At 49.2% G+C, this 26424-nt stretch overlaps 1 protein-coding gene across 2 annotated transcripts in view; it reads left to right on the forward strand.

Annotated features, from left to right (window-relative positions):
• Positions 1–26424, forward strand: part of ATRX (ATRX chromatin remodeler) — a 1501634-nt gene that overhangs the window by 852738 nt on the left and 622472 nt on the right. For both annotated transcript variants that reach the window (XM_085608236.1, XM_085608237.1), the window contains exon 21: positions 15523–15698. In XM_085608236.1, the coding sequence (XP_085464362.1) occupies positions 15523–15698 (176 nt within the window). The remainder of the gene's footprint in view (positions 1–15522; positions 15699–26424) is intronic.

A 26424-nucleotide genomic window follows, 5' to 3' on the forward strand; every position in this document is an offset into this window, starting at 1 on the left:
GACTCCTTCTGCCAGGTGCTTAGTGCATCAAACATAGACTGCCTACTGCGTCTAGAAAATAACTGGTCCTGTAAAAAGGCAATTTTTCTCTCATCGAATGAACCCGTTTGGAGCCATTGCAATTCCCATTACCTCTAGTATACTTATGCCATAAAGTATTAAACAATAGAGGAGTTATTCCATGTTTTACGTACATGAAATGGTTGGGACTGCCCACCGGCGTGGCAGGCCGACAGTAACAACCAAAACAATTCAATTTACTGAAACACGGCATGGTTAGTTAATAGACAAACAGCAATAACATACAAACAAATTTTGTATCACATATAACACAAATTGATTGTTTTCATATAACGTTTTCTGCAGTTCAACCTCAACCTACTTATTTAAATGTGATGCATCCAAACAAATGAACCGAGCCCGTCGACTCCCGTTCGTGGAGTATTATTCAAATACCGGACCAACAGAATCACAACGAGCAGTCTTTTCAAAAAGACTGGCAAGAGGCAGTCAGACAGGTGCAACCACGGACTGGACTACAGACCATCCTATGACCTCCTTGGTTCACCGCTGAGACTGTTATGATGTGGTGCAAGCATCCATCACTTCAGGCGCGTCTCATGGCAACCCAGTTACAGTCGCAGGCTTTTCCGAATCCAATCCGGCCATGTGTTACACACAGGTAACAACTAGGCATCTGAGCCGCGTCTTCAAATCACAAATCACAAAAGATCCGCGGAGTCTCTGCAGGCAGCCCCTACCGGACCACCCTGCAAGACCTCCGTAATTCTCCTGGGGTACTCATGACCCCTCCAAATCAAAACACAGTTAACTGTTCCAAATGCACCGCCCAAAAGCGTGCGTCAAACAAACAAATTACTCACCGGGTGCACCCAGATACGGACGTTCGTTCTCCGCTGCCAACTTCTTGGAACCAACACGGTCAGCTCCTGGGTTAAGCCCGTAGGACCCCGGTGAAGGGCTTCTAGCAGCAGAGGACACCCTGATCGGGAGTGCGGAGTGGAAGTGTCAAAAAATTCAAGGAGAAGGAAAAATAAAATCCCTCTTCTCCACCCGCCCGACCAGGACGCCCCCGATCCTACCACCCGACTACGGGGGAGGAAAAAGACCCTATCACGGGGTCCCACCAGAGTCGCCAACTGAAGTACTCAAAAATATCCCAAGGGCCACACTTACCAGTGGCCCGCAATCATATTCTTAAAAATGGTCAGTCGGCAACGGAGAAGGTTCAAAAGCTTTATTGGCCAAAGCAAAACTCTATATAGAGGAGCCTCATCGATCCTCACCCATCAGGTGCGCCGAGGAAGACTGAAGACTCCTTGACAACATCACACTTATATACATAACAGATTCAGCATACAAAGCCATACAAGTGGAAAAGTACCAGTTAGTCCATGGGCTCCTGAATGAGCTCATACAGTGTTAGGTTTCAGTCTTGCACAAAGGGTTGCTATCTATACAGAGGAGGTCGGCAGGGTGACTCCCTTTTCGTCTCAGGGCCGCTTGATACTCCCTACAGCAGATGTGACCTTGGGCCTCGGCCGTAAATACAACTATCCTGTCTCTGGGCTGGTACGAACTAAATCATGAAGATGGTAAGCAGGGGAAACCACGTGATCTGACACATGGTCTATCGCAAACCAAGATGGCCACAGTATGGTTTTCGGCCCTTTTGTCATATAAGAGGAAACTAAAGAATACGCTTCTTCCAGAACATACATATAGGCGTTTATGTGATGAGAATACCGTCGTAGATACATTGTGCTAACTTTACATGGTGCAGATTCACAGAACGAATGATTTTTATCCTTCAATATGTTACTTGCTCCATCTACAAAGGTGTAACCTAGCATATACATCCATTCGGTTACACCTCGCAGCAATTGCTGCTTACTTACAGAACAGGCAGCACCTATCACTTTTCAGGGTGCCTGCCATCAAGGCCTTTATGGAAGGCCTCAAAAGAGTAATTCCACCCAGAGTACCACCCTCACCTGTCTGGAACTCGAATATAGTTCTCACAAGGCTAATGGGACCCCCTTTCGAACCATTACATAAATGTGAGCTGCAATTTCTCACATGGAAAACAGCATTTCTAGTGGCCATCACTTCCCTTACAAGGGTTAGTGAAATACAAGCACTCACTATACAGGAACCTTTTCTCCAAATGCATCAGAACAAGGTTGTACTGTGCACCAACCCAAAATTTCTACCCAAAGTCATCTCTCCCTTCCATCTAAACCAGTCGGTAGAATTACCAGTCTTTTTCTCACAACCTCAAACCGTTGCGGAAAGGGCTTTACACACACTGGATGTTAAAAGGGCCTTACTTTACTACATCCAAAGAACACAACCTTTCAGAAAAACCAAACAGCTATTTGTCTCTTTCTCTCCACCACATAAAGGCAACCCTATTTCTAAATCAGGGATAGCTAGGTGGATTGTAAAATGCATTCAGATTTGCTACCACAAAGCAAAACGAACGCTATCTGTTCCCCCCTAAAGCCCACTCTACAAGGAAGATAGGGGCTTCTATGGCTTTTCTAGGAAACATACCACTAGATGACCTCTGCAAAGCAGCGACATGGTCAACACCGCACACCTTCACAAAACATTACTGTGTAGATGTGCAAACCAAGCAACAAGCTAGTGTGGGCCAGGCTGTACTAAAAACACTGTTCCAAACAACTGCAACGGATGCCGGTGGTCGCCGCTAGGGTTGGGTACTGCTATATAGTCTATGCACAGTGTATAATCTGCAGCTCATATGCCTCAACGGAATATGCTACTTACCAGTATGCATCTGTTCTTGGCTTGTAGAGCTGCAGATCTATACACGCCCACCCGCCTCCCCGGCTACCTGTATCCGTTCCAGTCTATCTTATTTAGATACAACACACATGGGTTTCTTTACTGTTATTACTACGCTCCATCTTTCCCTGCTGGCAAAAAACAATCTGAGGATGGAGCCGAAGCCTATGCGCAATACGAACCAAAGGAGGAGTCACCAACCTCGTGACTTCCAAAGACTTTCCAAGAGGAAAAACAAACTGCAAACATCCGGGCCCAACACCAGATGGCGATCTATGCACAGTGTATAGATCTGCAGCTCTACATGCCAAGAACAGATGCATACTGGTAAGTAGCATATTCCTTATAAATTATACAGTTTGATTAGTTACTTTATTGACACCTAATAAACACCATATCCCTCCTTAGGGATAAGAAAGCACTATGCAAGTGTCCGTGTAATACAATAAATTTCTGTTGTCTTTTCGGCAACATTTGAGATTTTTGACATTTTGAAAGATTCACACCAGGTACATAATGTTACTCCTTACATTAGTGTTGCGAGAAGCTGGCTTGGTATATGGTGGACACTTATGCAAGTGGGCACCTTGCACCAATCCAGACCACCCTTATGGGGATTTTAGTAGTCTTAGACAACCTTAGAAAGCTCTCTAAGTGGTAGCTGTGGAGAGCAGCCTTCAAGCTTAGTCCAGAAGGAGTGTTAAGCAGCTTGTTTTACCAGAACATAATCTTATAGGTATAAATTAGGTGAAAAAGAACCACACAGTTATGAAAATACGTATTTATTATAAGACACTCACTAACACAGATATCTTCTAGCCGGTGATATACACAATGCACACAATACTTTTCAATTCAAACAGGAAAGTAGCACGGAATGCACCGTGGTCGCCCGGGGGAAACCAAACCATATACTTAAATGGTGGTATGTGAGCCACGAGTCAAGACTATTCCCAGAAGACTTAGAAGTGCCGGGGACCCAAGAAACCACCCGAGGCAAGTAACCAGGAACCCCACAGCGGCCGTGTGCAGAGTGGAAACAAGACTGGGCCTCAATGCAAGTCAATGGGTAAGTTGTGGTTTCAATTTTTAAGAATGACCTTGCCCAGTGGACCCCGACGAAACCTCGTGGAAGACAGAAGGTTGGAGAGCCACCCCACCTGTGGATACCCTAGGAACCAGGATACCTACACCAGGGAGGCAGGGTGCATAGTGGCTTTGGAAACAGCCATCTGATAGAGACTACTAGCCGCAGATTCCTTCACGTAGAATTATCCGCAGGCGTGAGACTGGATCCGGAAACCGTTTTGCCCAGCATCCCTGCGCGCCAGGGGGACGGCACCACGCGACTTCGCCCAGGCGTCGTCCGCTCAAGTGATGTCAGCGAGGTCACATAAGTCCCACCCTGGCGCGCCTACGTCAGTTTTTTCCTTTTCCGCGTGCAACGCGGATCCGGTTTGTGCTCTGGGCCTGTTTAGGCCTTTCCCTTCTGCTATTGCTGCGTGTGTGGGAACAGTGTGCAAATGCCTTCGGGCTTTAAAACTTGTTCGCCGTGTGGCCGCCTCATGTTGGCGACGGATCCTCACCCCATCTAAATGTGGTGTTTGGGGGAGCACCTCGACTCCACTGATTGCGAGGCGTGCCAGCAGTTGAAGACGAAGTCCCGGCGTGAGCGCTGGATGAAACTTCCGTCGGGCCGGGTGTCCAGGTCGGTGTCGTCATCTCGGCTGACCCCTGAGGAGGGTTCTCGGACCCACGGCTTCCCTTGCCGACTTCAACCTTCTCCCAGGTCGCAGGTGCGCCGCTCACCCCTGGGTAAGTGTCGCAGTTTGTCCCAGAGGGTTGGGTTCTGGCTTGTCGGGGGCGTGGGCTCTCCGCGGGTGGTGCGGCCCGTGTGTCGTCCTCTTATCCGCTGTTTCCCGGCGTAGGGGCGATCAGAGCCCAGATGGAGACATATGTGGCGGCTTTGCAGGCCTTGCTGGCTTCTCCTCCTTCCCCTCCTGGGACGTCGGTGGATCCCTTGCAGTGTGCGGGGCTCTCCGCGGCATCGCCGGCGGCTCCGGCCCCGGCGCCAACTGGTTCAGATCCAGGCTCGGAAGATGTACTGCTGTTGCGGTGCGGACCTTCGGGGGCCCCTCCTTCGGACCATGGCACCTTTGCTTCGCCGCAAACTCCCACGGGAGTCCCTGTGGTGTCGCGGGAGGTCGCCGGGGCACGGGTCGCACCCCCGAGCCCCCCTCGGTATGCGGGACAGGCGGCGGCCTTTTGAGAGGCCGAGGTGACGCCGCCACGGTGCCGGCGTCTGCTGGCCCTGGCCGCGCCACAGGGGTCGGTGGAGGGCCCATCTCGCCCTGTCACGAGTCGCGGCCGGCAGGGGTCTCCTCGTCCCTCCCCGGGCCGGGCCCTTCTCGTCCCTCCACACAGGCGGCTGCTTCGTCGGAGGTCAGGTCGGTGCTGTCCCTTCGCCACTCATGCTCCGGTCTCCTGTGCCAAGTGCTGTGTCGGAGGTCGCCCTCAGGCTGCGGACTCTTCAGCGCCGGGCCAACGTGGGGTCGTGGGCTCGTCTACGGACGCCTCTTCTTCTCCAGAGGTTCGGCGGTTGCTGGTGTCATCCTCGCCGGAGACGGGCCTCCGTGTCGTGGCTTTTTCCCTGACGTTGTCTAAAGGCGGCTCCTCGCCGTCTCCGCGACCGCGGTCTTAGCCGGAGGAGCCGCAAGTCCCCCACTCTTCGGGCCCTCTTCCTTCCTTTCGGCCTTGGCCATTCCTTCCTCCGGTTGGCTTGGGGGATGGCTGCCTTAGCTTGCAGCCGTCACCTAACCAGGAGCTGCTTTCCCCTCCGCGAGGCACTATGGAGGCGGGTGCGGCTTTTGCCCGCGCTGTTTCAATGGCTTTCGGAATTCTGCCCATGAATGATCCAGCTACCCCTTTTCCCGCAGATCATCTTCTGGAGGTTCTCCATCAGGGCTCTGGTGGTAGGGAACTGTTGCTTCCCTTCGAGGGTTCACTCCACTCTTCTATCTTGGGCACTTGGGGCTGTCCCGCCACGGGGGACCCGGTGCCCCAGCACCTTCTGCACCGCCACCATCCAGCACCCCGTGATTCGGTGTGCCTTTCTCTTCAGCCTTCGACCAGAGGCCCCCTTTTGCAGTCTGCCTTTCCTGCTTTGCCGCTGCTGTTGTTCCCCCCCCCCCCCCTTCCCAGGAGGCCCGCTGGCTGGACTCTTGGGGGCGCAATATGTTTGCCTCAACCAGTGCGGCTCTGCGGGCCCTTAACACACTGTGTGTTCTGGCTCAGGCCACTTCTTGCTTATGGGACTCGGCGGAGTCCCTTATGTCTGCAGCTTCTCAGGAGGGTGCTTGTCTGGATTTGAGATGTCACGTCTTGGATGGTCGGGAGCGGGCGGCGTTTATCCTTCGCTCCGCTCTAGACATCTCGGAGGTGTTGGGTCGTGCCATAGCTTCTTCGGTTGCCCTTCGTCGCCATGCTTGGCTTCCGGCCAGTGTGTTCCCGGAGAATGTTCGAGAACGGCTGGTGGACCTTCCCTTCGATGGTGCTCTTTTGTTCCATGCCCCTGCGGACTCAGCCATTCAGAGGTTCTTGGAAGGGCATCTTCCTCCTCCTCCTCCCCCTTCTTCTCCTCCTCAGTGACCTGCGTGTTGCTCTGATTCTTGGAGCTGTTCTTCTGTTGGGGCGGGTCACCCCGGTTGTCTGGCTGAGGTTGTGGTTCTGTTGGCTGCTGGCCAGCCCTTTTTGACTTTGTGCTTTTCCTTTGGGTTTTTCACACCATACTGGGCCTGAGATTGGGCCTTCTGCGTTCCCCTCTGGCTGCTTGATAAGGCCTCCTGCGGGTTTTTTTGCCGCAGGTCTTTTTTGTTGTCCTCTTACTGCGGAAGTTTCTTTCTAAGAGGTTCCCATGTCTTGGGATCTGACATGCCCCATGTGGGGCAGGGTTGGCTGTTATATAGCCCTGGTATGTGTTGGGGAGTTGTGGTCGCCTGCGGTCTTCTGCTCTTCGTGGCGTTATGGTATGTTGCGGATGCAACCATCTTCTTCGCCTTCTTGCTGTGAGTGTTCGTTCTGTGGTGTCCCTGGCGTCTGGCGGAGCTTGCCAGTACCACCCTCTTGTTCTTTCTGCACTGTTGTGCCTTTTTGGGGCTTTAGTGGGACTGTCACCCCACCTTCTCCGCTGCTTCCAGTGGGTCTTGCACTTGGCTTTACCTCTTCTCCCGGTGGGGGTGGATGGTCCCTGACTTCTGGGCCCTCTTGCGGGCGCAGTTTGCCCCTGCGGGGTGTTGGACGATTCTTCCTGGGTGACGTTGAGTTCCCCTTTTCAGCTTCCGCCTGCTCCTTGCCGCCGGTGCCCTCCTGTCTGGGATTGCCTTTGCTCTGCCTTTTCTCCTTGGATTCTCTAGGTTGCTCTTCTCCTTTGGTGCTCCTTTCCTTGCCTTGGGCGGAGGTTTTGTTGCCTCACGTGGCTGTGGGGTGTTTGACCTCTTTTCGCCTTATCTTGTTTCCTCTGCTGAGTGGGGATTGGCTATCTTCTTCACTTCGTCTCCCCTTGCCTGGGGGACGGGGCTCTTCGTCCTGTTTTGGACTTGGCCCACGGGCGGTCCTCTGTCCTGCCCTGGTGGGTGGCGTCCTCTCGCAGACCCTCCTTTCCCTTGGGTATGGCTAGGGTATCTATTCTATGTGAAGAAATCTGCGGCTAGATGTACGAGTTACTTCCCTTCGGTAACGATGTGTCTGGTAGAGACAATTCTAGCTGCAGATTCCTTCACGGCCCGCCCTTCCTCCCCGTTCTATGAGGGCTTGTGATTTGGTCTTTTGCATTCGCTTCCCTGTGGGTGGCTCTGTCTTCTATGAGTACATTCTTTCCCTTTTCCGCCATGTTTCATATGGGAGGATAGGTTTGTTGGTACTTCTGGCTCTTTGCGACCCTTGAGGTTTGGGTCTTTTGGCTGTGCCTCTGCCCTTGTTCCTGATGGGGGTTGTCACACTCTGTGATGGGGATGTCTTGGAGTTTGTCATTTCCTGTGAGTCCCCGACTGGTTCCCCTTCCTTGTCTTTGGTTGGGGTTGTAGTCGTGTTGCATGTTATCGTGACATTTTTACATGTCCCTTGTCTCGGGGAGGAGGTGGGGTGGGCTGTGTCTGTACTGGCAGGGTTTCTGCCCTCTTCTTTATTCTTTCCCTGCCTTTGGGTACTGCAGTGCCGGGTGCTGCTCTTTATGGTGGTGTTCCTCACCATTCCCTTTTGTTGCTCTTTCGCACACTGTTCCTATACTCTCACAGTTTTGTCTGCTGACTCCGCGTTGTGGCGCGGAAAAGTTCTCCGAAGAAAACTGACGTAGGCGCGCCGGAGTGGGACTTATGTGACCTCGCTGACGCCACGTGCGCGGACGACACCTGGGTGGAGTCGCGTGGTGCCGGCACGCAGGGATCTTGGGCAAAAAGTTTTCCGGATCCAGTCTCACGCCTGGGGATAATTCTACGTGAAGGAATCTGCGGCTAGAATCGTCCCTACCAGATACATTGTTACTGAAGGGAAGTAACTCGTACGTCTAGCCCAATGGAAGACTTCAGGAAGATGCTGCTGCTGAGGTGTATTCAAGTTGAAAAGTACCTGCAAGCAGAGGGGACCGAGTCTATGCCACTCAGGAGTGACCAGGAGATACAGAAGACGAATGCCCACCGCTGTTGAGTGTTGCAGGAGAGATGACTGTGACTTTAGAGCTGCAGCTCTGAGGACCAGGCAATGCTGTGGAATGTCGGATGTCGAGAGTTGAGGGGTCGGTGTCCGTGGGGAGCACCAACAAGCCTTGGCAACTGCAATCCACGTGGAAAGCGAAGAAGGTGCAGTGTCGGGACCAGCAAGGTCCAGGGGACTCACCACAAGCAGAGGAGTTAGGGCAGGCCCAGAGCAATCAGGGGAACCCACAGAAGATGACTCTCAAGAGGACCCACAGGCCAGTCACAAGAGGACCTCGAACAGCTCACCAAAGATGCAGGCAAATGGTGCAAGTGATGTGGTGAGGACGAAAATCTTGGCCACTGGAGATGCTTGAGGTTGGGGCTACTTGGAGCCCGACTATCTTGGTGAAAGGAAGCCGAAAAGCCTTTGCAACTGAGTCGATGCGGTGCACAGGGGTTCGGTTTCTAAGGCTCCGACGAGGGATACTGGATTCAAACTTGGTGAGAGGACAGGGCAGGCCTCGAGAGATGTTAAGAACCACCACCTGTTTTGCTGAGCCTTTCAGAGACCGTGGGAGTCGAGTATCACTCAACTTAGTTGCGGTGCTTGCAGATGCAGGGAAGTGACTCCTTCACTTCAAGGGAGATTCCTTCAGATGTCTTGGATGCCCACAGGCCTTGGAAGGTTCCTGTATGGTGCACAGGCACGGATGCTGCAGGGCGACTAGATCAAGAGCAGCAGAAGTCTTCCCAGTTGCTGCCATTATGCTCAGAGCGAAGTCCAGAGTGCCCAGAAGGTTGAAGTAGAAGAGGTGTCTTGAAATGAATCTTGTCCCACGACGAATCTAGGGACCCACCCTCAGGTAAGCCCTTAAGTAACCTAAGGAAAGGGTTGGGACCATTCAGGGTTCCCTCCCAGGGGAGGGTTTGGGTAGTGGGGAGGATACTCCCCTGTCCTTTGTCCCGTTTCGCACCAGAGTGGGAGCCTGCACCCTGCATTCGGGATTGAAAGGCCTGGTGTAGGGGTGGCTTATAGGTTTTAAGTGCAGTGACCAGCTTACACAGGCTGCAATGGCAGGCCTGTAGTTTACAAATTGATTGGTCTCGGATGGGTGGCATAATACATGCTTCAGTCCATGGGGGACTCCTGGTGTACCCATGCCCTGGGTACCTTAGTACCATGTACTAGGGACTGATAAGTGTACACCAGTGTCCAATCTGGGAAGTACCCAAGTACTTATCATACCAATTTAGGGGAGGAAGCAAAGAGACTGGGGTCCTGATTAGCAGGATCCCAGTCAGACTAGTCAAACACAGCATCACATCAAGCAAAAAGTGGGGGTAACCGTAAAAGCAGATCCTACTTTACTACAAATGTATAAATGTCATTCATTTGTTATGGGAACCAAAATAATTTTGGATGTTGCTAGAGCTATCGGTTTCATTCTTAGTTTAGCCACAAAATGGTCATTGATGAGACTTGATGAGCATGATGGATTTCTGAATGCGTGTTTGGGGAAATACCATACCTTACTTCGCACATGTGCCTCTGCATAGCAGCAAAATCTGCCAAACAGTACTCCATTGAAACAGATACCAAACTGGATACACAGTTGGGGGCAACCATTTCTAAGGTATTAGTTTAGGATTGGTAAACGACAAAAAAGACTTTACCAAGACAAAAACAACTGCAAGCATCTGGGCCCAACTCCGAATGGCGATCAATGCATAGTGTGTGGGTCTGCAGCTCTACATGCCAAGAACAGATGCATACTGGTAAACATACACGCACACACACTCACACATTCACGCTCACACACACACACACACACACACACCCTCCCCCCCTTCATAAATATATAAGTACTTTTTCGAAATAGACTTTCTACAGATTTAGCAATATTAACCAACAGTGCACTTTTATGTGTAATGCTTTCCTATGGGAGAAAGAACATTCACTGCATACATATACATACTTGCAATACGTTTGAGTGGGACCCCTTTAGGTACTAAGGTGGTAGAGGGACAAGGACCAAAGTTCCACCAGCAGATCGCTTGTATCTGTCCTGGTGAGTGGGTGCAGAGGTGCTGGACAGGTTGGTAGACTTGTGCGCTATGTGGTAGAATGGAAGGGGGGTCCATGTTGGTAGGAGGCTGCAAAGGGGGACTTGGGAACAAGTCAGAGAGCTCCCAAAGGGGGACTCTGGTGATAAGGGTCTTGGGATCATAGGCCCGGGTGGCTCGGGTGCAGAGTGGTTGTACCTGGCTGGCTGGCGTGCGTCAAGGTGCTCACTGTGGTCAGTCGGGACCTGCAAAGGGGACAATCAGGACAGCTGGGCCACTCTTCGTGCTGGCCTCTGCGGTGCTGACATCCCTCGTTTGTTGGTCTTCTTATGTGTTGTTGGAGTTCGGGCTGGACTTCAAACAAGCTTTGGTCGCTGCAAGGGTCAGTTACCCAAGGTATTGACCTTGACTGCACTGACTTCCTCCTGTGTGGGTACTGCTCAGTGGACAACAGCTTCTTTAATCCAGACGTCACAGTCTGTGCCTTCAGGATGCAGGGGAGTAGCTCCTCTACTCCAAGGGAGATGCTGGCTGCTTGGCGAAGTGCTGACAATGCTCTGGAGTTTGTGGAGGATGCATATCTTCAGGACGAGTCGGGTCTTTGCAATTGTCGAGTCTTTGTGCGGCAGTCTGGAGGGTTTGGTGACAAAAGTCAACCGCAGTCTTCATTTTTTGCGGGGATAGGCTACTCTTCTTTTTAGTCAGTTGAATCTAAAGTTCTGGGTTTCAGGACATTGCCTAAATACTAAATTTAGGGAAGTGGAGAGTAGTAACCAATGGGTTATCTAACCTCACGGTCACTACCTCCCCTGCGGGAAGTGCGCATAACCCTGTCCCAGTTTCCTAAATTCTACCATCACCAAGATGGTGGAATTTTCCTAGAGTGGGTCACATCAGCAGCTCACCTTAGGGTTGTGTTTGACCTGGGGGTCTCCACGCCTACTCACAGCCACGGCCCATATAGGTAAGAGGGGTGGAGCCAGTTAAGGGAGGATTTCGACGATGACAAGGGGAAATTAATTATTTGTTTAATTTTCCCTCATCATCGTCCGAAATGCTCCCCACCCAGCCCCACCGCCCTGCCGCTCTTACCTGCACAGGCCGCGGCTGCCTACTCGCATACTAATTTCCCGCCTGTCCTGATGGGCCTTGGGGCATGGGTGACATCTCCCAGGTCTGGGGGATGCTGGGGTCGCATATCAAAGGCGGTAAAGGCTTTGAAGCTTCTCAATCAATCAGGGAATTGTTATCGCGCTACTCACCCATGAGGGTCTAAAGGCACTGAGGGAGTGGGGGGTCCGCAGATCTGTTTAGCTGAAGAGCCAGGTATTGAGGGTCTTCCTGAAGGTGTTCTGTGAGGTGGTGCGTCTCATGTCTGCCGGTAGCTCGTTCCAGGTCTTGGCTGCAATGTGAGAGAAGGATCTTCCGCCTGCTCTGGCTCTGTGGATGCGCGGGGTTTCGGCTAGTGCGAGGTTGGAAGATCGGAGGTTTCATTTGGGTATGTGGAAGTTGATTCTGTCTTTGAGGTATTTGGGGCCGTTGTTGTATAGGCATTTGCAGGCGTGAGTGAGGATTTTGAAAGTGACTCTTTTCTCCAAGGGGAGCCAGTGGAGACTAGGTAGGTGTTGGCTAATGTGTTCGTGTCGGGGGATGCCGAGGACGAGTTTGGCAACGGTGTTCTGTATTGTCTGGAGTTTGCGGAGTGGGGACTTGTTGATGCCGGCGTAGATTGCGTTTCCATAGTCCAGTCTGCTGGTGATGAGTGTGTGGGTGACTATCTTCCTTGACTCAGCGGGGATCCACTTGAAGGTCTTGCGGAGGGTGTTGAAGCAGCTGGAGTTGACGTCGTTGACCTGTCTGTTCATGGTGAGTGATGAGTCGAGTGCGATGGCGATGTTCTTGGCGTGGTCTGAGGGGGTAGGTGGGCTTCCGAGGGCAGTCGGCCACCAGGTGCTGTGCCATGCAGGAGGGGGGGTACCGAGGACGAGGACTTCTGTCTTCTCCGCGTTGAGCTTCAGGTAGCTGTTGGTCATCCAGACTGCGACGTCTTGCATTCCTTTCTGGAAGTTGAGTTTGGCAGTGGTGGGGTCTTTGGTGAGGGACAGGATGAGCTGGGTGTCTTGTGCGTAGGATATGGTGTTGAGGCTGTGTTGTCGGACGATGGCTGTAAGGGTGGCCATGTAGATGTTGAAGAGGGTGGGGCTCATTGATGAACCCGGTGGGACTCAGCAGCTAATTTTTGTGGGGTCGGAGAGGAAGGGTGGGAGTGTGAGCCTTTGGCTTCTTCCGGTGAGGAATGATCGGATCCAGTCCAGGGCTGTTCCTTGTATGTCTGCATCGTGTAGTCTGGCGACTAGTGTGCGGTGGGAAACGGTGTCGAAGGCCGCTGATAGGTCGAGTAGGATGAAGGCTGCGGAGTGGTCTTGGTCCAGGAGGGTGCGGATGTCGTCTGTGGCGGCGAGTTGGGCGGTCTCTGTGCTGTGGTTGCTTCGGAATCCGGATTGGGACAGGCCGAGGACAGTGTTCTCTTCAATGACTCGTGTCAGTTTCCTGTTGACTGTTTTCTCTGCAACTGTGGCTGCGAAGGGGAGGAGCAAGATGGACCGATAGTTCTTGAGGTCGGTGGGGTCAGCTGTGGGCTTCTTGAGCAGGGGTCTGACTTCTGCGCGCTTCCAGTCGTCTGCGAAGCTGCCTGTTTTGAAGGTGGTGTTGATGGTGTGTTGTAGTTCGGGTGCGATGGTGGCCACGGCTCTGTGGTAGATGTGAGGGTGGCAGGGGTCGGTGAGGGCCACCCCGAGTGGATGCTTTTCATGGTTGAGGCGGTGTCTTCGGCCGTGATCGGTGTCCATTTGGAGATGGTGGGCTGGCTGGTGTTTCTGGGGGGCGGGGGCCGTCTGTGGCACCTGGTGGATGGTCGATGAAGTTGTCGTAGAGGTTTTTGATCTTGAGGTGGAAATGGGTTCTAAGCTTGTCGCAGAGGTCTTTGGATGGGGTGATGTCTGTGGCTTCGGTGCATGGGTTGGTGAATTCTTGAATGACACTGAAAAGTTCCTTGGAGTTTGTGGAGGTGGCCAGGATTTTGTTGTAGATGAAGTTCCTCTTGGTGGCTCTGATCTGGTTGTGGTAGTCCTTCAGGGCGTCCTTGTAGGAGGTGTGGTTTTTGGTTGTCTTGGTGTTACTCCAGGCGTCTGCCGGTGCGTCTGGCTTCTTAGAGAGCGGTGGTGAGCCTGGCGGCTTTCCTGGGGCGATGTCTTCCGGGGTTGCGTAGCAGGGCATGCTCGGCTGCGCAGTTGGAGATCCAGTTGTGAAGTTCTCTGGCTGCGTCGTTTGCGTCGGGTGCCCAGGTGCGGTTGTCTCGGTTGAGGGTGGAGTTAAGTTGCTTGTTGGTAACCTTGCTCCAGTTCCTTCGTGGTGGGCGTGGGGCTGGTTTGCGTGCCTTGGGTTTGTTGATGGCGAAGTGTACGCAGTGGTGGTCGGTCCATGGCAGCTGCGTTGTGTGGCTGAATTGGATGCTGTTTCCTGCCGCGAAGATGCGGTCGAGGATGTGTCCTGCTCTGTTGGTCGGTGTGTTGACGAGTTGTTTAAGTCCCATGCTGGCTAGGTTGTCACAAAGGATAGTGGAGTTGGGGTTGCTGGGGTTGTCGAGGTAGAAGTTCAGGTCTCCAATGAGTATGTAGTTTGTTGAGGCGATGGTGTGGGGTGCGATGATGTTGGTGATAGTGGCGGCGAAGGGTGTTCGGGGGCAGGGGGTTCCGTAGACGAGGGTTCCTTGGAGTGTGGCTTTGGGGGTGGTCTGGATCTGAAAGTGCATGTCTGAGGCGGAGGGGAAGGTTTGGCTGGAGGTGGTGAGGCGGAGGGTTCTCTTGTGGGCGATGGCGAGGCCCTCTCCTGGGTGCTTCGGGCGGTCTTTCCTCTGGATCTTGTATCAGTCTGGGATGGCGGTGCTAATGTCGTTGGCGGAGGATGCGTTGGTCCAGGTCTCTGTGAAGAAGGCGATGCCGGGCGAGAGAGTCGAGTAGGTTCCATATTTTAATGGCGTGTTTATGTACGGAGCGTACGTTGAGGAGAATGCATTTTAGGGTGTCGCCAGTGCTGGCGACGGCGGTGTTGGAGGCCGGGTGGCGGTGAGGGTCTGGTGGCAGTGGAGGCAGGAGAACTGGCCGTGGGTCCTGTTCGGCGAGGTCTGTTGGCATTTGGTCTGGCTTTGGTATGCTGATTACTAGCTGTCTTGTTTGGAACAGACCGTGTTCCTGACCTCTGAGAGTGGGGCTCTCACCTCCTAGAGGGTCAGAAGCATACCTGTGCCGGCAGGCTGTACTGCACCAGTCAGCCAGCACACTAGTGGGTTGGTAGGTTTCAGGAGGTACCTCTATGGTACCCTCTGGGTGCATGTATTGATAAATCCATCACTGGAATCAGTGTCTGTTTATTAATGCAAGATGTTTGATACCAAACATCTTTGGTTTTAGTGAAGCCATCAGGTAGCTGTGGAACTCGTGATCACCAGTGCCCTGTGCATATACTTAAGATGGCTTCCCTGTTCACTTGCATTGTCTAGGAATCGACTCAGACATCACAGGGGCATATCTGCTTCTGCAGATATGCCAACACATGTAATATATATTACATCCTGCCTTAGGGCTGTAAGGCCTGCTGTAGGGTTTACTTACATATAATGAATGCAGTGTCTGCAGGCATGGCACACAGGAGGTGTGCCATATTGTGTTGTTTTGTCTGCACCATGTCATGCAGCCTGCAATAGCAGTTTGAGTGTGGTGAGGGGTCCATTACTATTGATACAAAAGTTGAATGCTACAAAGGTTAACGAAAAAAGTTTTTTTCTGCAATAAGTTCAACAGCATGTTTAAAATCTGTAGCTTGTATTTTTTTTACTTTTGTCAATAATATTAGCTTATCACAATTTGTTTCTACCCAGATCACTGCATGGTTAACTTCATTAAGGAAAATTTACTTGGTTCTGTGAAGGAGTTCAGAAATCGTTTCATAAATCCAATCCAGAATGGTCAGTGTGCTGATTCCACAATGGTAGATGTCCGGGTGATGAAGAAACGTGCTCATATTCTGTATGAGATGTTAGCTGGCTGCGTTCAGGTATGTCAATATCAATTCCACTGTTTTTGAGTTTTAAATAAAAAAGCCATACAATGCTTAGCTCATTTTAGAATTCAAACAAGTAAGTAGTTTTTATTTTTGAAACTTAAACATTGAAGCAAATAGTATAAACTTATGTAGTAAGCAGCAGGATGCTGTATATGAGAAATAGACAGTGATTTAAGACTGCATGTGAAAGAGGAAAGGGCAAGAGATTTCTCTTCATCACATGGCACAGTGAGAAGTGGGTCCTGGGAAAGGTGTTTCTTGAGGATATGAGTTTTCTGAAATCTAAGCATAAACCTAATCTGTAGTGATAATGCAGATCCTATGTGCATCCCTTGACTAAATTGAATGCCTGAGATGGAGAGTTTTAATCCATGTTGGGACCAAGTGTTGATTGTAACTGTGTTGTATATGATGTTTGCAGGTTTTGAAGATCATGGTTGCAGATGTTTAAGTGTATATTGGGATGAGACTGCATTGGGCTGTATATGCAGGTCGCCTTTAATAAAGCCAAGTATACCAGCCAATAGCACTTAGCCATCACCTAGATGGGAATTGGGAAATTACTTTTTCTGTGCAATAGTGTAGGCTGGGGGGAGGATGAAGGGTTGCTGCCAATTAACAAATGTGACTAAATCAATTTGATCTTGTGGAGAGTTGGGGTATGGATTGGTCAATGTTAGTTTAATTTATTGAGGGTTTTTCCGAAGTATTGTAAACCACCAAAAGGTAGCTTATGAGTGCTTTGGGTATGAGCTAGGGGAAGTATGGATGAGAGTCGACATTTGCTTTCCGAACTCTCGTGCAGCGGTCACATTAGCATGACTAGTAGAACGAAAGATAATGCTCGTTCCACACAGAAGTAAAACTAATTAGACAGAAGACGGTACATTTTCATAACTTATATGAACCTGAAATTGGAATAATTTTAAAGGTGCCATTGAACCACAAGAAGCATGTCATTCTTCTTGAACATGGGTTCTTTCTGCATTTCCTTTCTTCTGGTAAATGTTGACTAGTAATATATGTGCTTCTGATGCCTTTTCCTGTAAGTAGGGCATTATTGCTATTGGGAAACATATACCAAAGATCAGATATTTTGCTACAATTCTAATTCTAGTTTTAAGGCATGTTTCTGCTGTAGTTAAGAAAGAAAAATGCCATTCCTATTTATACTGGTACTCTTAACTATTGCTCTCCTCCTTCACAGCTCTTGCAATCAATGCCTGCCCCATAGGCAGCACCCAGAAAAAAAAACTTCTTTAAAAGATGTGTACTTAAGATTTTTGCCACAAGATCTATTATGGTTGTCCCCTCCTTGGCACAGGCCTTGACCACAGTCTGTGCACTGCCAACTATCCCAGACGGTTTTCAGAATCTTTTTTTCTACCTGATGTGTTTTAAAGATGCAGATGCTTCATTAATGGTCTGATGGACTGGGTGCCTTCAAAGGGAGGTCATGTATATGTGATGAAGAATCTGCTCTCTCAGCTTACACGGAAGAGTATTTTTCCCTTCAAAGGAGGGAAGGCCACAGAGTTCTTGTTTGTTGATTGGAAGTAATGGTTTTTATGGACTGAGCTATCACAACTCCATTTTTATTACTCAATAGAGGAACCTGTATATTGCTGTCAGAAGTCCTGTTTTGACTTTCTCTTATAGGGATGATGTTTCTAACCAGGTGTGACTCAAACTTGTGCTAATTGCTCTGACAGTAGTCTCAACAATGTCTTCGTTAATTCTATGCTGCTGAAAAAAGTGTATGCAAGTATCTAGAATTCGGAAGAGTGCTTTGTCTGCTGCAAACTATTCACTGTTCTCACAGTTTGGCGACTCGTCTTAGGACTTGCCATTGGGAAAATTGAACTGTTTCAGGGATGGATGCATTTTTCTGACTCCTATTTACTTTTTCCCATGCTTTGCCTCCGAATCCAGCACTGTTGAAAGCATCAGTGGTGGACATTTATCTTTTCCTTGTGCCGATCACACCACAGACACTTGATACGACAGGTGCTCCTGTTATTTCAAAATTATTTGTCATCCAGTCTTTTGGACACAGACTTTGAATGTGGGTGTGTAATATATTGCGCGGTGGTAGATTGCTTCCCAGCTAAGCAAGTCGTTCACCTGATGTTTGGGAAGATGTAGAAAATAGTCCAGTTGCAGCAGGTGTAAACTGTGAAGAAAGTGTAGACATTGCTTGGCCTTTTCTCATAATTGCTTGAAACTGTTTCATTAGTTGCAGCTGCTTTGTTATATTTTGCCTTATTTGTATGGTGCCTAAGCTTAAATTTCAGAGCTTTCACCAGGGCGGGCTCTTGGTCAGCAGATATGATCAGAGACAGCAAGATAGGTGGAAATCAGCGGTGCAACTTGGTCCAGATCTACTGCCACATTCCCGGTGATGTCTAGGGTTTAAGAGCTGCAGCTGTTTGGGAATGGATGTGAAAGAGAAGAAATTCAGGAAAAAGGAACAGCTGCTTTTCATGAACGTTTCTTCCCTGTGAAGATGGATGGAAATCTGTCTGGATTGATAATTCTTAAATGTGGATTTGAAAACTGAAAAAAACCTCTTGTACATTTAAAGGAGGAGGCTCTTATGAGCCTGTGTTCCATTGACTGGAAGAATTTGGCATAGAGAATGACAGGTACTCCATTATATTGAAAGGGTTCGAATGGTGTAGGCCATCTGGGGACAACATCTTAATTTAATACATTGTTTGGCACATATTCTGATGAAAAGTGGCAAAAACCACGGACCCAATGAAAGTGCTGACCAACAACATTAAGAGTTTATTTAAGAGACTCATTTACTCCCTACTGCTGTCACTATGTTAAAGTCTACATTAAACACTTACACAGTTGCAGCAGCATTTTCAGCATGATTTTATCAAGATGATGAAGGAATTTTCTTGGCACTAGAGATTTGCCAATGACTCTGTGATTAAATGCTTGCTCTCACATCAACAGTGGCTTGAATGCCACCTAATCTTCCATTCTTCCAGTGTCAGTAAACTGAGTGCCATTAAGTTGGATCACAGTAGCATCAGTTAGTTATGAGACATATAAAAAATAGAAATGCGAAATCAAAAGTTAGTTTCCCCAGCCTAAGCAACAGTGACTTTTCTTTGAAGCAATCTCATCCCGCCATTCCTGTGTACAACTCTACAATATGATGGCTGGTTCAGTACTTCTTCATGCAATGAAAGACTATTCGTGGATCTAGTCTTTTTATTGAGTTTCAGCAAATACTCTACTCGCCTACATCCATTGGTTGGCAGGAGCAGAAGGATGTAAAGCAACACCTTTAAACCAGTGGCAACTACAAAGCCCTCTGTCCTCCACCTCCCTTATCAGTATCTTGAAACCTATTAGAAACTCTGCCTCTAATTGCAGAACATCTCAGTGTTAATCCATAGAGTCCAAGGCATGGAAAATATTTCAATTCCAAGGTAGCTGTAATTGTACTTCTGAAATAGGGATTCAAACCGTGAGATACCTGGTGCCCTGAAGCTCTCTGAATGTAGACGTCATGTAGCCCAACAACATAGCACCAATCTGTATTGTTCCACTTTTATAACATAGAAAGCTTTCCATGACCTAGATATCCCAAATACGGTGCCAACAATCTCTAATGGCTGGAGCCTTTCTTTTCCACCAATGTAATGTGATGTAATAGCTTTATTTCCTGCATACAGTCCTATCGGTATTTATCTGTGCCACAGACAATAAAGAGGGGCTTTTGCTCATTAGAAAAGCCCAGCACAGTTACTAGGCATCTCTGAATAGAGATTCATCTGTGTTGTCTAAAACTTCACTTCAGTAGCCCTGCTGTTTCGTATAATGTCATAATAGATGTGTCAGGGTGCCCTTAACTTCACAGCTTCCCAGCATTTCTCCAATTGGTGTCTGCCCTATGCATATCATTTGGCAACGGGGTAAAACGAATAGTGTACCAACTTGGTTATAGTTGGGTCATAGCTTCCTTTTGAGACACTATTTCTACCTGGTTATTTATATCTCCCTGTTCCCTCATAGTGAATGTGCACCCCAGCTAGCCACCCACCTCATGCCCCAATTTCCTTCCTTTAGGATTTCTTTGTCTTATCTGGGTGGCTGGGAAGGTTGTAAATGTTACATGTTTCTTGAATCTGTTTTCAATGGGTAGCCATTTCTCAAATGTAGTCCACTTCAACATGAGGTTTAACCGTTGTGGGTTTAACTGATGGATTTAGTACCCTGTTGCGAATCTGATAGTAATGGTATCTTTACATCTCTGTTAAACTACATTCTCCTCGAGCCTCAAATTTTCAAGTGGTCAGACAGGTTCCCAAATCTCAAGGAACCTCTGTCTTTCCACTCAGGAAAGCAATCTCTAGTCAACTCTGGTGTGAATTCTCAATTATTCAATATAGGAGAGCATGGCAACTGAATGAAGTGAGTCCAAGCTTTGTAGCTACTTTGTCCCGGGCCGCTCAAGTAATCTTAGTAACAGCTGCAATGTCTCATTGTATCTGTCCCCACTGTAACCCGATCCATGAAGCACCACTGTTTCTCAGATTCTATAGAGTAACATTGCAGTTCTCTGCTTTTTCACTTTCAAGACAAACGTTTCTAGCAACTTCTGGAATTGTTTAATCTCAGTTGCCGGGAACAGCAAAGGCTGAACTTGAAAAAATAATAATATCTCGGAGAGCACTGCCTTCTTAACCACTTCTAATGTCCCAAAGCAGGATAACTCTCCCAAATGCCATGATTGTGATTTTTTTTTAATGACGTCCAACAGCAGCCCATAATTAGCCCTTACATACACTCCAAAGCAGGAATAATAAAAACAATTCCTGGCTTTTGTCACAGAAAGTTTCAATTCTATTAAGGACTCTGAGTTAAGGATTATTCTGATGGATACATTCAGCAGAAATTCTTTCCTAGCTCTCCTACGTCGACGAGGATGTCATAATAGCATGGCTCCGCTCGCGACTCCGAATGCCGTCACCGGAGCCATAAGAGGACCTCGTCGGCGTGCTGGCGTCAATTCCATTTTTTCCGCGCCGTCGACGCGTAACGGTGTTTTTAGGGACTCTATGTTCTGTAGAGAAAACATTGTATTCTGGAGGATTTCTAATGGCTACTTCTAGGAAGTCCGGATTTAAACCCTGCAGGGAGTGTGGCCGTCACATGTCGATTCATTGATCAGCATGATGATTGCCTTTGGTGCTTGACTTTGGATCGCAACATCGATGAATGCCGAAGCTTCAGGAAGATGAATCCGAAGGCCATTAAGGAGCGTGAGGCTAAGCGGTTTATAGCCAGAGCCAAAAAGGAGAAGAGGGGTCATAAACTAACAAAGTCGTCGTCTTCTCATACTTCGAAGTCAAGAAAACATAAGAAGTCTAAGAAGAGACATGGCTCTCGGCACCGTTTGTCGAAGGTCAGGGCTCCGAGTTGGCCTTCTCCAGCTAAGCGACTTCGAAGGCAGGACTTTGTATCTCCTTCTCCAACTCCATCTCCACGGGCGATGCCGGTTCCATCTCAGGCTCCGAGGTCGCCGGCATCGAAGGGCTCTTCATCGCCTGAAGGTTCTCCAGCTCCTAGTATGTCTCCGACGCCCAGGGAGTCATCTCCAGGCCGTGTGGCTTCACCTGTGCGGGCGCCGTCTCTGGCTCTGCAGGCTCCAGTTTAGCCTCAGGTGGTTCCTGTTGAGGAAGGTACGGAACCATATCCTCCTTTTCCTGTTCCTGGATCAGACCCTACGCATTTTCTTAATGCGATGTTTGTTATGTTTGCCAAGGCCTCTACTCCATCTGGTGCGCCTCGGGCCACGTGGGTCCTTTAGCCTTCAACTTGGGTGTGCTTCACTACTATGCTCAAGCACCCTTTGTGCCATTCTTGCCGTCGACTCTGGCTTGGCATTTTTCGGCACTGAGGTCCTCAACTCCGGCTCCTCGGACTCCTTCTGCTCTTGAGTCGGTGCCGACTCGGATTCGATAGACGCCGAGATTTGAAGCTGAGGCTCCTCCATCGACGCCGTTGATGTCCTCACCGGCCCCACGGTTGGCGCCACTGGCGCCGATTCTTAAACAGCGCTCTAGGGGATAGGCGCAGAGGCTCCTTGAGGAGGAGGAATATGCACAGGAGCAGGAGGAAGGAGTGATTGTTGAGTCTGTGGACGAGTTTGAGGGCTTACAGGAGGCCAGTGGATTGGATACTTCTCCTGAGTATGATCTCTCATCTCCAAAGGCTGGAGTATTGCAAGACATTGCTCCTTCTCATGTAGTAATTAGGAAGGCATCTGTGTTGCTTGATCTGCAACTTATATCCTTACTGAGGTTCTTAATACACCTTCTACAGCCTCTGAACCTCTGCTACCCTTTAATGAGGCTTTAACGGAGCCTATTTTGGAAGTTTGGCAGAAGCCCTTATCTGCTCCTGCAGTTTCTCATTCCATTTTAAGAAGGTACAGGCCTGCTCCTGGAGATCCAGCTTTTCTGTCTTTGCATCCGTCACCGGTAAGCTTGGTGGTCCATGCTTCTTGTTCGAAGCAATCTTCTGGTTCTTTCCCTACCATACCTGCTGATAGTGATTCTAAAAAAAATGGAGCAAGCGGCAAAGAAAGTATTTTCTTCTGCGAGTATGGCTCTAAAGTCCACTAATGCTACCTGTCTGCTTGGGAGGTATATCTATGCTCTGTTGGACTCAGTCAAGCAGCTGGCTCCAAAGTTTCGTGAAGAGGATCGGAATAATTTCTTGGAGGCTTTCTCTGATTCTCAAGCCACGGCCCGTCAGGTGATACAATTGGGTCTGGACACTGCTGACTCTGTGGCTCGTGTGATGGGGTCTTTTGTGGCGATAAGAAGACAAGCTTGGCTTAGATCGTCCGGGTTTTCTCCTGATGTTCAAGCGACACTGCTGGATTTGCCCTATGATGGGTCGAGACTGTTTGGAACTAAGACTGACTGCCTTGCAGCGTTTTAAGGATAGCAGAGCTACTGCAAGGTCTCGGGGCCTTCAGACGCAGTCTAGGGGATACGGCTACAAGCAGTATCGTGGTTTTGGAAGGGCTGCTTCCTTCCGTGCCCGCCAGCAGATTCAACAGAGCCAGCAGCAGCAGAATCCTTTGTACACATCTTAGAGGGAAAAATAAAGAACGTCTTAGGGGAGCCTCTCGGCAGCAATCCTCCTCCACCTCCACTTCTCCCACCACCGTTGGTACTTCAGGAAAGCAGTTCTAGATCCCCCATCTTAGAACATGTTGGTCTGGTAGGGGGTCGGGTGTCCCACTTTCTACAAGATTGGAAATTGATCACTTCAGATCGTTGGGTTTTTAATCTTGTAGAAAATGGGTACACCCTCCCTTTATAAGTCTCGTCTAGCGACGCACGCAAAGCGCTGCTCGCTATCGGCGAGATCTATTGTTGCCGACTTGAAGTCTGAAGCGGGACAGGACCTGTGCAAGTGCGTACCGCAAGACATGAGCTGTGCACGCGTACGGCTCGCGGCGTTATTACAACTCCTGCTGGCACCATACGCATGCACATCTCCTGTCTGTGTGCGCCGCACTTATGTGAACACGTGTAGCCAGCGTGTAATTAAATCTACAATCCCCAGCTGTCCTTGCACCCCCTCCAGTGTCAGCCAGCCCTGCGCCATCTGCCAACCCCCACCATATTCCTCCACGACTCCACACTTCGTTTCCTTACCTCGCCAGGACTAAGGCATTGCTTCAGAACATTTCAGCCCCTGACGCCCTCTCCATACAGCTACTCTCTCCCCGCATTCCTTACCATCGTATCGCCATGCTTCAGCGCGATGCCCTGCAGTGTGTCCCCAGAGCTCACAGGGTGCTCGGTGTACCTCTCGGCCCAGACGGCCGCCGTCACGCTGGCCGTGCTCCCTTAGGCGCGTGTCTTTGAGCTTGAGCCTGGACAGCCGATGTGCACGCTCACGGCGTGCCTACAACGCGCGCACGGCGTGCTTTCACTTTCCCTTGTCATTCCAGCCTCTGTAAAACAATGCGAGCAGTATAGCAAAGTCTGGAGGCTGCAAACAGAGATGGCTGAGCCGCGCTGGGTGCCCTTCGTCAGTCTTCCTGCCACCCAGGTGGTTATTGTGGACGATGAGGTGAAGCGACAGGTCGGACAAGTGCTAGAAAAGCAGCGTCAGCTCTTCGTGACCTGTGCTGCGCCCTCGCTGGGACACGAGGTGGATTAAAGACGTCAGGGTCCGCTGCAGCAGCTCGAGGCACCCCACCGCCAGCTCGACATAGGCTTGTTTGAGTCTGGCTTAGAGAGATAAACGTGCTCTGTAAGCAAATGGTCTGGTTTGTGTGATTTGTAAGGACAGTGTGCATAGCATTCTGTTCCTTCATTGAAATACTATAGGCTGCTGTCATTGCCGAGTTCCACAGACTCCTCTCTTGAAAGGTCTCTTTCTAATGACATTCCTGGATAAGAACCGGCGTGAAAGTCCTTAAACATGTTCAGCTTTTTCAAAAACGACGGAGGGTTGCATTTTCATTCTGGCTCCTCAGAATGTGTGCCTGTTAACTAAGAGTGGAGCAGTGTTCAAGTGTGCGCGCGTAGCCAACTTTCAGGTCGTTTTAGGTTTTTCCAAGCAAAGAGCAGTCATTGCTTGGATGTGGAAACATACAAACATAATAAATACTGGACAGAAATACAGTGCTGTTGCCACGGCTGCAGATGGACGTCAGTAGCAAAGAGACATCAATCCTGAATGTGTTGAATGCAAGAGAATGTGTTTTTTTTCACCAGTGCTGGCAACTGTGAAGTATTTTATTTGCAGAACTCACAAGCAGTCATAGATGAGGCGATACATTAACAACCATTTGCATTTGGCCACAAATCTTTGAGATGCATGTGCTACCAAGAAACCAATACTTTGTTATTCATAAGAAAGACGCATGGATTTGTCCCTCATTCTGTACCTGTGCTGCTTTGTGTGTGTGTTTTTTTAATGTAATTAGCCTATTTGAGATAAAACAAAATCTAAATCTTTTTCGTTGTGATCATTCGCACTGGTTCCGTTATATAGAGGTTTGCTAATTGCTTGACATCAACCTGAAAGAGACAAAGCAATGTCTTTTAATATTTATTTATTTGTAGTAGTTATATAGCGCAGACCCAGCCACACGGGCAACAGAGCGTTTTACATACAACTGGAAAGAGAACTGTTTACTATCTCTCTGCTGAACTTAAAATGAGAAGGCTCCACTGAATAGGTGGTTAGTCTTCCACATCATGTAAGTGGATATAGTTTCACTTGCTTTTGAGTGGCTCCTGTAGTATTCTTTCACAAGGATAATTTCAAAGCATCACACATAGCCAATAAGCTCGGTCGAGCCCCCCATACAATAATAATTAATCATTACTCCTGTCTTTGAAGAGTCTGGCTGAATGATGTTATTGAAGTTCAGCATTCAAAAAGTATGCCATGACAAGCTCGTGCGATGGCTACATATGTTTTGATTTCTTATTGCAAGCATATGCAGTACAAGCATTGGCATAGCCAATAGGTCTCGCCTTTGGGACCTTCTATGTGGACTACTGTTAACAAGTAGGCAGTAGCGCTTGTGAAAAGCACAGTGCTCTAAAAACAAGCATTTGCAGTGCAATAGGTCTCGCATTCACGCGAGTTTGAGCTATTGGCATTGTAAATGACACTGCCTTTTACTTATGTTTTGGTTTTTAAAACATAAATAAAAGGCATGGTCATTTACAATGCCAATAGCTCAAACTCGCTTGAATGCGAGACCTATTGCATTGCAAATGCTTGTTTAGCGTTTCCTCCTCCTTACCCTCCTCGCCAGGGTTGGTGCTCAGAGGACAACACGCTGCTTTTAGAGCAGGAAGTTCTTACCTTGTTACAGAAAGGTGCGATAGAGGTGGTTCCGGAGCAGGAAAGGGGTTAGGGTTGCTACTCCCGGTATTTCCTGATCCCCAAGAAGGACAGCCAATTAAGGCCGATCTTGGACCTCAGGATTTTGAATCTTTACCTCAGGCAGGAAAAGTTCAAAATGTTGACCTTCGCTCAGGTTCTTCTTGCGCTGCAACAGGAAGACTGGATGGTGTCCATCGATCTGCAGGATGCGTATTTTCATCTTCCCATCCTGAAGTCGCATCGGAAGTATGCTCCGGTTCACGGTAGGTACTCAATACTACCAGTTTGTGGTTCTTCCATTCGGTCTGACTTCCGCACCTCGAGTCTTTACGACGGTGATAGCAGCACATCTCAGAAGGTCAGGGGTTCCTGTTTTCTCTTACCTGAACGACTGGCTGTTGAAAGCAGAGTCTCCGGAGTTGGTGTTGTGCCATTTGCAAGCAACAACGCAGCTGCTGTTCAAGTTGGGTTTCTCAATAAATGTACCCAAATCTCACCTGGTCCCTTCTCAGCGCTGCCTGTTCATAGGGGCAATACTGGACACTACTGTGTTGTTGGGCATTTCAGCCTCCGCAGAGGCTTCTCAACATTCAGGACAAGATTCCTTTATTTCACGATGAAGCGGTTGTTCCAGTCCTGAAGGTTCTACGCCTTCTCGTCTGTTCACTTCCTACATACTGTTGGTCAGTCATGCGCACTGGCACATGAGGGCACTCCAGTGGTGCCTCCGCAGGCAGTGGTATCAACACAATGGAGATCTCGGGAAGAAGGTTAGACTTTCTCCACCGATGGCCACAGTGATCACGGATGCCTCCACTCTAGG

The sequence above is a fragment of the Triturus cristatus genome, chromosome 5_2 (assembly GCF_964204655.1).
Source record: "Triturus cristatus chromosome 5_2, aTriCri1.1, whole genome shotgun sequence".
NCBI classification, from domain to species: domain Eukaryota; kingdom Metazoa; phylum Chordata; class Amphibia; order Caudata; family Salamandridae; genus Triturus; species Triturus cristatus.